Source organism: Lichenostomus cassidix, chromosome 2 (genome assembly GCF_008360975.1).
Source record: "Lichenostomus cassidix isolate B80296 chromosome 2, HeHo_3.0, whole genome shotgun sequence".
NCBI classification, from domain to species: domain Eukaryota; kingdom Metazoa; phylum Chordata; class Aves; order Passeriformes; family Meliphagidae; genus Lichenostomus; species Lichenostomus cassidix.
This window is the reverse complement of record NC_139482.1, coordinates 91,793,927-91,807,599: the sequence shown is the minus strand read 5'-3', so window position 1 is coordinate 91,807,599 and position 13,673 is coordinate 91,793,927. Positions and strand designations below refer to the sequence as shown.

Sequence of the window (13,673 nt, the reverse complement as noted above, 5' to 3'; positions counted from 1 at the left end):
GTGTTTGAAGGACCTGGACATTTTAGTGAGTTTTAGTCCCAGGCACACTGTTCAGTTCCTCTTCAAGTGCCAACTCTAGTCCCAAGTGGGTACATTTTCATGTTGAAAAAGAAACCCATGGTGGAAAAATACAATTTGATATGCTCATATTTGGAATTCTGTCCTTTGCAAGGGTGTGAGAAAAGGATTTGGAGCAACAGCATGGGAAAACACAGATGTATGGCAGTTTGCAGAGTGGCTATGACTCACTGACTGAGCTTAGCTCTTTCTTTTTGTGTTAATGGCCTGTGCTCCTTCCCGTGAGGTTAAAGTCACAGAATTCCCATTTAGAGAGCTGGAAACATAACACATAAATCCTTCTTCATAATGTCTGTCTGTTTTCTGGATCTAGTTTGTTTTCTTCAATGCACTGTTTCCATACATAATTTTCTGGCTTTGAGCAGTTTTGCTGGTTTTTTTTTGTCCACAGGATTAAATGCCTTGTTGAGAAAATTAAACTACATCCTCTTTTGTTCCGTGAAACATTTTTACATTTCCAATACAGCAGGATCATTCAAAGTACCAGAATGAGAAAGGTGGTTCTTCAAAGGAAGTTATTTTCTCATCTAGACTTATTCTTCATCTCTGTGGAGTTGATTCATTCTTCCTCTTTTTCTCATATAGTGCTCTCTGGATAGTTAATTTGTACCCTGCTCAATGAGGCTGAAATTTAGATTAAGACATCCATTCAGGGGCTTAACAAAGGCAGGCAGTGTCTTCTGGTTTCTTTCCCAGATAAAGCAAAACTCAATAAACCTCTAGAATACTCTGTATTCTCTCCCAAAAAGTGATGCTGTTGTTTATTTTGGCTGTTACTGAGTTCTGTAATAATGCCAGAAGATGCATTTCTTGTTTCAGAGAAGATTTAAGCTTTCAGCTATAAAGCCTTCTAATATGACTCCTCTCCTAGTACAAGAATACCTTGAATTCTATTCAGGATTTTCGAGTTACATAGCCTAAAGCTGTTGCTAGAAATATGTTTATCCTTGTAATCCAAGAAATAGTTGACAGCTGTTTCCTCCCTCCAGTCCTGCAGGAACTGCTCTGTGGCAGACTTTTCTTTGTCTGTGTTCAAATAAGTGAGCTGTCATCTCACTTATGCGAGAGACCACAGCCTGCCTTGGCAGCTGGGCTATGTCAGGCTTCTCAGGATGCCTCATCTCATTTCTCATGTGTCAGGAGGCTGAAGGCAAGCACTGAAGGCTGAGTTCTGCTTGGGATGGCTGGTGTGGCTGTGAAAGACATGCTGTGTTGCTGGTGGAAGCACTGCAGCTTATGAACGCTCTAGAGAGTTCCTAAGAGAAATCCATGGTGTGCTATCATCCAAATCTGCCATGGGAGCAATCTGAATCTCCTAAGGTTGGGACTTGTGGGCAGAACAGAAAAAGCACTGTCTGCCCAAGCCCTGTAGGAATGTGCTCTGACTGAGGGCCTGCCTTAATGTATCTCTTGCTGTTTAACACCAGGCTTATACAATACTGTTAAATAAAGTAAAATAAAATAAAGACCTGCATGAGGACTGCTGAAATAAGAGAATTACTTCCAAAACCCATTAGTATGACTTTAGTTTAGGTAGATATTTTATTTTTGAGGCAACATTAAATCTACTTCTACCTTCTTTCCCCTCAGGCTGGTGGAAGGAATGTTGTGATAATGTAGTTTTTAGGAAGATCATCAAGGTGCTGCCCATTTGCAGAGAAATATGTCCTATGTGATTCTATTAGAATGTTTTTAGCAATTTACTCAGTGGACTTACTCAAAGATTTAGGCATTCTTTGGTATGAGGAGAAACAGTAAGGCTGGGCCCAGATAAATTTAATTTTAGGGGGAGCTGAGTACAGCTGCCACAGTGTCGTGTTCCCAGTGGTTAGGCTGGGAATATTTCCAATCTTGCACACAGAAACACACATATGCAGCATCAACATGTGTATATGTGCAGAGCAGCACAAACAGATGCAGTCAATATTAAAATGAACAGCACTATTGGCCTCTTCCTCTTTCCTTTTTCAGCTGATTGCAATAACATACATTACTGGAGTATATATAAGTAAATTAGTATAGTATATAACAATACAAATAGATATTTCTTAGTAAATTCTTTAAAAGTAGATATAATGTCTATTTTATAGTGTTGAATTCTATATAATTTTATATGTATATTATATATAAAATTATATAATATATATATTAAATAGAAATATAATATATATAGAATAGAAGTAGAATAAAAATAGAATTCCAGTGTGGATCCCTGCAGTAACTAAGTTCAAACACTCAGTCTGCCCAGTAGCTGTCCTAGATCCCAGTCTCCCCAGCTGCTGGCACCTGAGGCTGCAGTTCCATTCCAGTTGCCAGTACAGTGCATCTCATACACACAGGTCCAAGAACACTGGTGCTGAAATAGGCATGCCAAGGTGATTGCAGCAGGGCCCCAGCATTGCTGCTCCTACATCTTTTTGATCTGGACCACCTGTGGTCTTGGGTGTGGGATTTGGGGTAGGGCTAGGGTTAGGATGGCGGTTAGGATTAATGTTAGGGTCGAGAGAATCTAATGTCCTAAAGCTCCAAGAAAATTTGGTCTCCAAAAAGAAGACCAAAATGATTCCAGCAGGGCCCCAACATTGCTGCTCCTACAGCTTTCTGATTTAGAGCAGCCATGGTATTGTGTTTTGCTGCTGGCCACAATCCACCCTGCAATGGCCATACTCTTCTGTAGCAACTCCTCCCAGAGTGCTTCACCTGTTTGCCAGCAAGTCCCTCTGGTGTTTTGCTGGTGTACCAGTTGCTGGCACTGCAGACATAGAGGGCCCTGCAACCCTTGGTCAGGTACCAGTTTTTGGCACTCACACCCCTACACATCCACACAGAATGGAGCTCCTCATCCAGGAGAATCGCTAGAAATTACATGTAATGAGACAGCAGCACAACTGATGAGATGCAGAGCATGGCCAGGCAAGAGTAATGGCACAATTTTACATGCAGTGCCCCCTTGGTAGTAAGGGGGGCATAATTTACACTGTTAGTCCTACATATGAACTGACCCCACATGGTCACTCCTCTGACTCAGTGAGGAAGCTTGAGGCACAGTCAGTGTGGCCACGCTGCAAGCTTGTAGCTTGGGTAAATAAAATAAAATCACTGTGCTGGCTCTAATCCTAGTCTTGGGCAAAACTGTACTTACACCCTAGTTCAAGGACTGTTGCACCAAGTTTGCATGTGAGGAAAATTGTCAATCATGATTGAAACCCATTAGAGTGAGATTCATTCTGTTCTGAAATGAACATCTAATAAGCCTAGCTGAGCAGGTCATCAGTGAGCTATCTCTCACTGGGAGAAGGGTGGAGTCAAACTGTGTTTCCATAGTGAAAGTGTTGAAACTCTGAGTGTGGTTTACAGTAGTAAAAACAGGAAGGGTGGTAGAAGAGCCCAGCAGTATATTTATTAATCAGTTCTGCAAGCAGAACAATGGAAGAGAAGCTGCAGCTCTGACTGCAGGACAGTTGCATGTGCTTCTCGAGAGGAGTAAATTTTATCATTTCTGCTACAATCAGGAATGAGGGATGTGAATGATCCCTTTTCTGTATTGTTTCCTTCTGACTGAAAAGCTTTTTGAACAGCAACAAATTTCCCCTGTTTTGGGGGAGCTTTGGGAGCTATGGGAGCTGTTTCTAATGAAACATTGCAAAGAAATTGAAAGAGACCCTAATTATGACTGCCTAAGTTATTCCATAATACATTTAATTGGAAATACTGTGATCACTTTTCTGAACCAGTAAGTCTGAGGACATACAACAGCTGCTAAAGCAGTTAGGCTCAGTGCACTCCTGACCCTTATGCTGTTTTCTTTCTGGAAGTCTGGCAATCACTGGGCTCAAAACAGGGGTTTTCCTTAGTCTGCTGTGTGCCAGCTGTCACTTTCAACAGTGGTTTGGCTGTTGTCCCACTAGGGTATTGTTTACAGCTCCACCAAGGGCAAAGAATCAGAAGAAAAGTATTTCAGAGGAAAGAGAGAGAATGTATTTAATCACTAGGTCAGGTACCTACCTGTCTTCTCACATGGTAATAACTTCCACATTGGGCCCCCCCTCACTTCCTGTGCCACGTGACAGACACAATTAGTTCCCCTCAATTACAGGACACTTCTTTAAGATGATTTCAAGACAGAGTTTGTCAAAACTTCCCTAGTCCTTTGGTCATCTTTCACTGGGAAAATGTCAGCCTTTATTTTCTCAGTTTATGAGGCCATGACTCTTTTAATTCAAGGATAATGACAGCAATGCCATATACTGAAAATGTGATACTGAATGTGAAAAATGAAGAACAGTGATCAGCTTCTAGGCTTTCACTACCTGGCCTCAGTCAGTTGAAAGCTTTCATCCTTGAAATCTGGGAATTAACAGATCATAGACTGTGCTGCCCAACTATGCTCATTTTCTTTCAGGTACAGGATTGAGTTAGTCTTACCTGATGCTATTGATCTCTCCCTTGAATTAAAAAGTAAACATGATATTATTCTATAAATAGAAAGCAAAATAATTATGAAGAGATGCTGTGTTTGTCAAAACTTCCATGTGCCCTAAAATACTTCTATTATGGAGATTTTAAGTTCTGTCACATGCAGCCTAGGCACACTTCTTACAGCTACAGTAAGCAGAGTGGAGGTGACTTTCTCTTTGCATACTCTTTATACAGTATCACACTGATATATTAACAGAGGAAATAAAGTGCTGGCAGCAGTGGGAATACAGTCCTACATCTGCAAAAACCCTGTTTATGTGGTATAGTCACCTCAGCACTTGTACACCTGAAATACATGGGCTTCACAAGGCTTGATATGTCAGCAGTCGCATTCTGTATTTCTGTTACACGCAGCTTACCACAAACACATCAAAATCCTTCATAGCTGTGAAGTCTAGAGTGGGACAGGATGATCTGCTTGGTTTGTTTTGTGGTTTTATACTATGTGCTTTTTCTTTTCACCCTGTATTGCATAATTATTTGCACTTTTTTTTAGTCTTCATTTTAGTTTTAGTGTGAGTAAGAAATGAGCATGTATTTATGTGTTACATACTTCAGCCATAAAACAGGTCTACAGGGTTTGTTTTTTGGTGCAAGGAGAGCAGGAAAAGAAGAAATCAATTGTTATTCCTGAAACATTTACTTTGGGAAGCAAGAGAGGGTTTGCTACTTTTTTGTGTAGAAAATGTTATTTGACTATACTAAGCACTGTTCCTAACAAGCAGTGTGGCATATAAGTTCATAGTACTTCCAGTTCACAAACCTCTCCAGAGATGGCATTTCATTCAATATTTTCTTTTCAGTTATGAGTCTGACAACCAGCTTGCCAGGCTAACAGCATCATCCTCTAAGCCGACTTCAGTCACAAGAAACTGCAGTTTAAAGAAGTTAACGCAGTGTCTGACTTCTAGAAGTGCGCAAGTTTAAGACTTTTTGCTGCAAAATAGCAAAGCATGAGTCATTGCTCTTCTGCAGCCAACAGTCCACCAGGGACCAGCATCCTTCATGATGGCAGGCTTAACAGCTTTGGCAGCTTGCTTTGAAATCTCCTGGCCTTGTGTTGATGATACATCCTGGAATGCTAAGCAGAAAGTTCATTATCGATGTTGCTCAGGGGAAAACCTGACCCCTCTCATCCCCCTGGTGTCTGACACAAGAATTTCCTAAAAACCAGTAATGGAAAAGAAGGAACATTTGACATTTGTCTGCATAGCATCTGCAGATCCTGCTCTGAGCTACATCCCTGGCCACAGTCATAATTCTTATTCAGCTGTTGTCAGTGAAAGCCTTGGATGGGATGAGACAGTATTGGACACACAGACTTCCACACAGAAGCAGCTCCTAAGTATGAATATTTGAGGTTTCTGTAGAATCCTGGATTAGAGTGCCTCAAAATGGACCTCCACAATGGCTTTAGTGCTAAGTAGGAACCATTAAAAAGAAATGCACTCAGAAATCTGAAATATTCAATGCTGATGAGAATATGGGAAACTAAAAGATATGAGAAATGTCTTTTTCTTCGGTTTCCCCCTGGAGCTGGAAGGGGTACACATCCACAGGTGTGGTCTTTTGCTTAGAAAATCTGTTTCACTTAGGCATTTCCAAACATATTTCAAGAGGAAGGAGATGGTGAAATTTGTATGTATAAGCCTAAGGACAGGAGCACTTATCCAAGATGAGGGAGATTATGTCTTCATTAGTTTCCAAACTGAAAGTTACAGAAGGTTCTGGGCAGAAAAAAATGTAAACTCAATGTGTTAAATTTCCAGATGTTTCTTTGAGGACTAGAGGGATTGCTGGCCTATCTCAATCCAAGCACTATGCCACACAGATCTTCCATGTGCAAAGCACTTTCTAACTTCAGTCTTGAAAAGTTCTAACAGTGGATGAGAATTGATAGGTGGTCCTGTTGCCTGGTCTGTTGGTGATAGTATAGCATTCATCATCAGCTCTGTGCCACCAGCTGAGTGCCTTGCTGCAGAGATCTTCCCTGAACGGGATGAACTCTATCTCATTCTAAAGCTGTTAGGTGCATGTCCTGCCCAGGCTTTGAGCCAGGCTCTGCTGCCATGTGGTCCCTAGTACTTCAGTGGAGAAAGTGATGGACTGTGTGTTGAGCAGAACTCAAATCATTGATGGCATGAGGTGTTTAAATAAAGACATTGGACTAAGTATTAATTTATTAAATTAATAAATCAGGAAGAGTGGCTGGAAAGCTGCCTGGCAGAGAAGGTCCTGTGGGGTTCTGGTCAACAGCCACTGAACAGTGTGTGCCCAGGTGGCCAAAGAGTCCAGTGGCATCCTGGCCTGTATCAGAAATAGTGTGGCCAGCAGGACCAGGGAAGGGATCATCCCTCTGTACTCAAAACTGGCGAGGCCTGACCTTGAATCCTGTGTGCAGTTTTGGACATCTCACATCAAGAAGGACATTGAGGGGCTGGAGCGTGTCCAGAGCTGGTGAAGGGTCTGCAGCACAAGTCCTATGAGGAGCAGCTGAGGAAGCTGGAGGTGTTTAGCCTGGAGAAAAGGAGGTTCATGGGAGACCTTATTGCTCTCCACAACTCCCTGAAAGGAGAGTGTGGCAAAAGTAGGGTTGGTCTCTCCTCCCAGGTAACAAGTAATAGGATGTGGGAAAAGCCCTTAAGTTGTGCCAGGGAAGGTTTAGGTCAGATATGAGGAAAAACAGGTACATAAGGATGGAGTTTAGTGGTGGGCTTGACAGTGCTGGGATAATGGTTGGACTTGATGATCTTAATGGTCTTTTCAATCCTAAAACATTCCATGATTTCTATGATGAAAGTAGCAATAGCTATTGCAAAACAATAAAGACTTGCTAACTTATAACTTGGTACTACCATGTTACCTGCATTTCAAAAACGCTTTCCAGTAGAAGGACTCTCCCTGCTTTTTCAGAAGTTCTTGACTCCTTTTAGAAGATCTTGCTGGGCATGCTGTAAGTGAGCTACACTTTTGTCTTTATATCATGATTCTGCAGCACATTTCTTTTGTCTTTCAGGAAAAGATGTGGCTGACAGATGGTACAGTGAAATAAAAAATTACAGCTTTCAAAACCCAGGGTTTTCTTCTGGGACAGGTAAGTTCAGACTGGGCACTGTCTGTTCAAAACCACAACTTTTATTTTGAGAAATTGCCTAGACAATTTGTTTGAAATTTTTAAAATATCAACTTTTTTCTTAGAAAAAAATTAGGGGGGGGTTTAGATTTTCCAAAAAGTCTTATGCTGAAAACCAACAAAAGTGTAAAAAAACCCTGAGAAATGAGAAACTAAGCAAAATTTGTAGGCATTTTTTAATACTGCGTTTTTCCCCCTCAATTCCAAGGTTTTGAATAGGCAACTTACTTTTAAGGCAAATAATCTTGTAAGAAATATGAAACTGGAATCATATAGGAGTCTTACTGAATGTACTGTGTTGTTTACATTGACATGTGACTTCTACAGAGTTATATCACTCTACTCAGAGATCACTTCAGCTAAAATTTGGAGGTTGGGAACAGGCCATTGGCTGCATATTGGCAATTCAGTGCAGAATGAAGTTAAGAACATTATTCCTCAATGCTCAAGAAAAAGAGATACCTGACCTTGTTTCAGATTAAGAAAATCACATTTTTCTACCTGATTTTGGGATTTGTGTATGCATAGAGGGAGCAACTGATGGAGCAGCACAGTGCAGGGGTGGCTATTAAATTAGGCAGAAGAAGCTACAAAAATAGTGCTTTTTTTGAACAGTTGCACATGCAAACAAATGGGGGAGTATGAGATGGTTAAAGCAAATGAGTAACAGTCACTCTCAGAACTGCTGTTCACACTGCAGGGAGTAAAGACCATGATGTCTTTGTCAAATTTTTTGTCAGATACTTATCAAACTACTTCTGTCATGATTCTCCTGCTATGTACTCTTATTTGGATATAGGACATGGAAATGGGAATAGTCATATGAAAACAGATCAGATTAGGGTTTTTCAAGACAAAATGTAGGGTTCTTTTTCATGTCCTTAGCTTGTTCTCATGTTAGACAAAGAAGCAGCTGTGTATTGTTCTTTCCAGCCACCTCATGTGTTAATGGGAATGTTACAGATTCAGTATCTGAAGTGAATGTGTATGTTTGTCTCTCTTTCTTCAGGTCACTTCACAGCAATGGTTTGGAAAAATACAAAAAAGATGGGAGTTGGAAAAGCATCTGCTAGTGATGGCTCAACATTTGTGGTGGCTAGATATGATCCAGCTGGAAATGTAGTAAATCCAGGCTATTATGAAGAAAATGTTCTTCCTCCAAGAAAATAACTTTTTTTTTTTTTCCAAGGTGTCTTATTGCTTAATGACAAGTGAACCTGGATTTGGAACTAACAGTGTTTTGAAATGAAGCACGGTTTAATGAAATTTCCTGTTTGATACTTCTGTTCACTTCTCATTGTGGAGGAAGCAATTACGTGTTGCTTGAGTCAATCTGCACATTAGGTCCCTGTTGTTTCTGAGGGGAACTCAGTTTATTTGAGGATGAACTATATGCACCATTTCTGAAGGGTAAAATGGGTCAGATTTTTTTTAATTGTTTGCATGAACTCTGTGTCAGCATGTGAGTAAGCACATGTTGGATGTCTATTCTTTTTTTTTTTAAACAAACAAATTTATAGCTTTCTGTAAACTGAAGATACCAGCTTGTAATTATATTATGTACTCCCAGTTTTCCAGTACTTTTTAATAATTGTACCTTCTTTGCTCTATCTTTACCTCCTGCTGCTGTGGGACCTACTCTCTGCAAATGGAACATATGCAAAACTTCCTATATGAAAGGTACATGTGTAAAATGTAGTGGCATTCAGACCTGTGTCTGTTTTATTAAGAAGATCTCTCAGAACACTAAAAGGCTGCAGGCAAAACAGTTTCCATCAAGCAAGCCATAGCTAATGCATGTTCTGAAAAAAACCCCTAAAATTGTTCAAATCCCATTTTAGGCGCTAATATATAAAATATGTTTGAGATGAGTGTATTTCAAGTTCAAAGTCCATCTTACAGTTTACAGTATGTACTTTGTGTTATAATCAGATTGTTTACTTCTGTTACAGAAAAATAAGATTCTACTTTTTGATATTTATGCACAAAAAAGTTTCTTTGATGGTGCACTTTGGATTTTATTTCTCAGTAACTTATTTTTATTTCCTAAGGAATATCTTTTTCAGGTGTCATGCTATATAGACGATAACATTCCCAAATCATCTCATCTCCTTTAGTAATGTAACAGTAGGGGTATTCACAATGTCATAATTAAGAGATGTTTGCTCTTTATTCATAGCATTCAATAATAGTAATGTTTCACATGCTGGATTGATGCCTTGTAAACAAAGAAGATTTAAATTCCTTAAGAACAAGTTGAGCAAAAATGCTGAGGACACTCTTTTCTCTGATGAAATGTGGACTAGGACATTTAGGACTGGTTCACATACTGTGCTTCAATTTGGGGGTTTATTTTATTTGCAAATGTTTCTTTTGACTTTTGCTGAGATTGAACAGTGAACAGTGCCATTACAGAAATACTTTTTTGTTTACACAGTTGTAATAAACTGCACTCCTATGGCTTGATTATATGTCACTGTGATGCTGTTTGTTACAATTTTTTGCTGTAACCAATAATTTGACACATATCATGAACAACTGAAAAATAAATATTTTTGAATATGAACTACTCAAGCCTTTGCTGTTACCTGATTCTTTGTAGAATAATCCTAAAATTTTATTTCCAGGACATATATGACATAATCGTTTTCGTAACATGGGGGAAATAGAAGCAGCAAGTATTCTAGGCCAGGAAAGAAAGAAGAGACCTTCTAAGAGAGGATAAATCATACAGTAGATCAAAAATCCTCACTTCATACAAAGACTGAGCTAAGAGCTGAAGCTGAAGAGGCGTACCTCTTTCTCTCTCTCGCTCCTGCTCTGTATCTCGTTTCATTCTGCTGCTCCCTCTCTCGGCTGACGTGTTGTCAGTAAAGAAAACCCACTCGACTCCCACTCAGGTGTGTGTGTGTTTCAGGAACTGCAGCCTTGGGGCCTTCCTCCCCTCAACCCTCAGCTGACAAGTGAGATGGGAATGAAAACAGGACTTTCTAAAAAAAACAAACAGGCTTGCTGCAACTGACGTAAAATTAAAAGCTGATGTTAAATAAATTGGCAGTATTAAAATACTCTGTTTTTTTCCTAATGACTTTCATGCTATTGGCCCTATAATTCCTTGAATGATTGATGCAAAACTGTATATATTGTAGTTGAGTGAGTCAAGTCAGAATCTTTCTCTGCTTCTACCTAGGTTTTATTTTAAGTTCAGAGAGAACTGGCAAGGTAGGTAAAGAGGGGAATAAACGAAATAAAGCTTGCAGTTACCTTTATTTAAAATGATAATGGCAAGTGAACTCTTGGAGGTTTTTAGACACAGCATTTTGAGGGGGCATCAGAGGTAGCTGGACATGGAAGAAGCACAAAGCCCCTCAGGTGGCCTCAGTGCTTGCTTCGTGCACTCCACAGAGTCCATGTAAGTATGATTGTAACAATTAAAAACCCCAAAACTGTTAATTTAATTCTTCATGACCCAAGATTACGATGCTGATACCTTCTGCAAATGAACTCTGGCTGTGCAGCAAACCATGGTGTGTGTAGGAGTCCAAATGCAAAGGGAAGGGTAACATTGATGTGACTCACTCAAAAGCCACATGATCTTTAGGAACTGTACACTGAAATTTGAGTTACCAGCCTTCTGTATTAAAAGCCTCAGTGTTGGTGTATCGCTCCACTCTCTGCCACATCTTGGAGAGTTGTGGAGATTGGGAGGTGGCAAAGAAAGGTTATCTCCTGTCATGTTAGAGTAAAACAAGATGTTCAAGAGCTTCCTATGGTAGATTGTTAGAGATAGAAGTCACATTTGCTCTGGGAACAAATAATAGGCTAAACTGCCAGCTCTGATACCAGAGGACAAAATCTACCTTTAGAGGCCTGCAGATGATTTCTAAAGTCTTTTTGCAGCAGCAGAAAAAAAAGAAGGAATTCTAGCTGGTCTGAGGCTTCTTTTCTAGTTTTCTGCGTTAATAACAGAGCAATTAGGGAAGAACTGGGACTGGTGTTTAAAAGGTGCTTGAAAAGGGAAATTCTGCATTAAGCATTTTCATTTGTCAGCTCCCCTGCTTTTTCTTCCCAGTAGGACAAAACCTCTTCCTGAGGATACTTGAGGGTTTCGTTTGACTAGAAGCCTAACATGTGAGTGACAATATGCACTCACAGTCCAGATGCTCTGCTGGCCACAAAAGCAGTGTGGCCTGCAGGACAAGAGAGGGGATTCTCCTCCTCTAGTCTGCTCTAGTCTGCTCTAGTCTGCTCCTCTCCCTGCTCCCAGAGTACTGCATCCCTGGAGCATCTGGGACCCCCAGTGTAAAAATAATGTGGACCTGTTGTGGTGAGTTCAGAGAAGAGCCATGGAGATGATCAGAGGGCTGGAACACATCTCCTGGGAAAACAGGCTGAGAGAGATGGAGCTGATCAGCCTGGAAAGGAGAAGGTTCCTGGGAACCTTTGTAGCATTCTTACAGTGGATAAAAGGGACCTGCATGAGAGCTGGAGGGACTTTCTACAAGGGCACATAGTGATAGCAGCAATGGCTTTGAACTGACCAGAGGGTAGGATTAGATTAAATATTAGAAAGAAATTCTTTGCAGTGGGGGTGGTGAGGCACTGGAATAGGCTGTCCAGAGAAACCGTGGATGCCCCATCCCTGGAAGCCTTCAAAGCCAGGCTGGATGGGGCTGGCAGTGGGAATTGGAACTAGACGATATTTAAGGTCCTTCGGAGCTCAAACCGTTCTGTCATTCTACGATCAAACACCCCCTTAGTCTAGGACGTGGTTTGCCCTTTTTGACCGCTTTCCCACCCGCACACCCCCTCTATCCCAATTCCGCCGGAATGTAGGCCTTGCTCAGGCCGCTCCGGCCGCTCCCCGGGCAGGCCGCGGGCGCAGTTCCCGTGGCGGCCCGCAGAGGGCAGCCTCGGCCCGCGCTTCCCGCCCGGCGCTGTCCGAGCTCTCTGAAGGCCGCGGAGCGCTCGCTGGGCGCTGTGAGGGCAGACACAGCACCCGTGGGTCAGGCAGGCTGGGCTTCGGGCTCTGCCGCACGGATCTGGCTGCAAATGCAGCTAGGAAGGGATTCAGCTGAGCCCGCCCAAATATACAGTGCAATAAAGCGATGGGAGCAGGAAGCGGATTTGTATTCTGTCTTTTCTTGTAGTGTCTGCACCTATAGCAATGGCTCGGGGGCTGCAGCTCCACCTGCATCCAGAATTCACATTAAACTGCCATGAAACAAAGCAAAAATATAGACATTCACAGCAAGCTTGCATTTATTAAAGTATCCTGGCTGATGCAGTTCTCAGCGGTGTTTTGTAGTCCTGACTCTATAGCTAAACATCCTCTGCGGCCGTGGCCACGGGGAGAAGAAGGTGCCGGATACCTGCATGTGTACTGATGGGTGCCTGGCAATGTGTTAGGAGTGGGATCACTGCCTGGAACACTCCTGCAGAGAAGCTGGGCTGGATCCCTAGTGCTCCCTACCAACCGAGGGAAAGCAATATCCTTCCAGTCTGCATAGGGGGTGTAGATGGTTTCCCCACTCCCCCTGCCTCCACTTTTCTTCATTTCCCACCGTTTACTTAGGCTTTCTGCAAAACAGAGAAAAAAACCCCTGCAACAGAGAGTTGGCTGTTGGTGGGGTGTTGCCAAGAAGGGCTCGTTTGCCTTATGAGAGTGGCAAACCCCTGCACACAGTTGCTTGTCCTGTGTGCTTCTCACCCAAAGCGAATAGCTCAGAGTGCCTGGCATGCTTTGTGTCCATGCTGTGCACAGGCTGAGTCTCCTGTTAGAAGCCTCAATACAAAAGCTATGCCAGTGTAAAAAGCATGAAGGGATTTCCTCCTGTCGTTCCATCACAGATACATTACCAAATGCCTCACTCCAGACAGTGTTACATTGTGGAAAATGTGTTGAGTCACCATCGCTGGAGATAGTTAAAAGATTTGGAGTTCAGCGATTTAGTTTAGTGTTGGAATTGGCAGTGCTGGATTA

The 13,673-nt window shown here is 41.7% G+C and overlaps 1 protein-coding gene and 1 long non-coding RNA gene across 5 annotated transcripts in view; one reads left to right on the top strand and one right to left on the bottom strand.

Moving 5' to 3' along the window:
- Positions 1-10,259, top strand: part of GLIPR2 (GLI pathogenesis related 2) — a 30,374-nt gene extending 20,115 nt beyond the window's left edge. For 2 of the 4 annotated variants that reach the window (XM_085052387.1, XM_085052388.1), the window contains exons 4-5: positions 7,574-7,651; positions 8,700-10,259. In XM_085052387.1, the coding sequence (XP_084908513.1) occupies positions 7,574-7,651; positions 8,700-8,860 (239 nt within the window). In that variant the 3' untranslated portion in view covers positions 8,861-10,259. The other 2 variants (XR_014850042.1, XM_085052389.1) reach the window with 2 other exon arrangements.
- Positions 10,260-11,215: 956 nt separating this feature from the next.
- LOC146441772 (uncharacterized) lies at positions 11,216-12,578 on the bottom strand. The gene is made up of 3 exons (XR_014849522.1): positions 12,489-12,578; positions 11,551-11,644; positions 11,216-11,419 (listed from the first exon to the last, which is right to left on the bottom strand). It is a non-coding gene; the product is annotated as an uncharacterized LOC146441772 (long non-coding RNA).
- Positions 12,579-13,673: the final 1,095 nt, after the last annotated feature.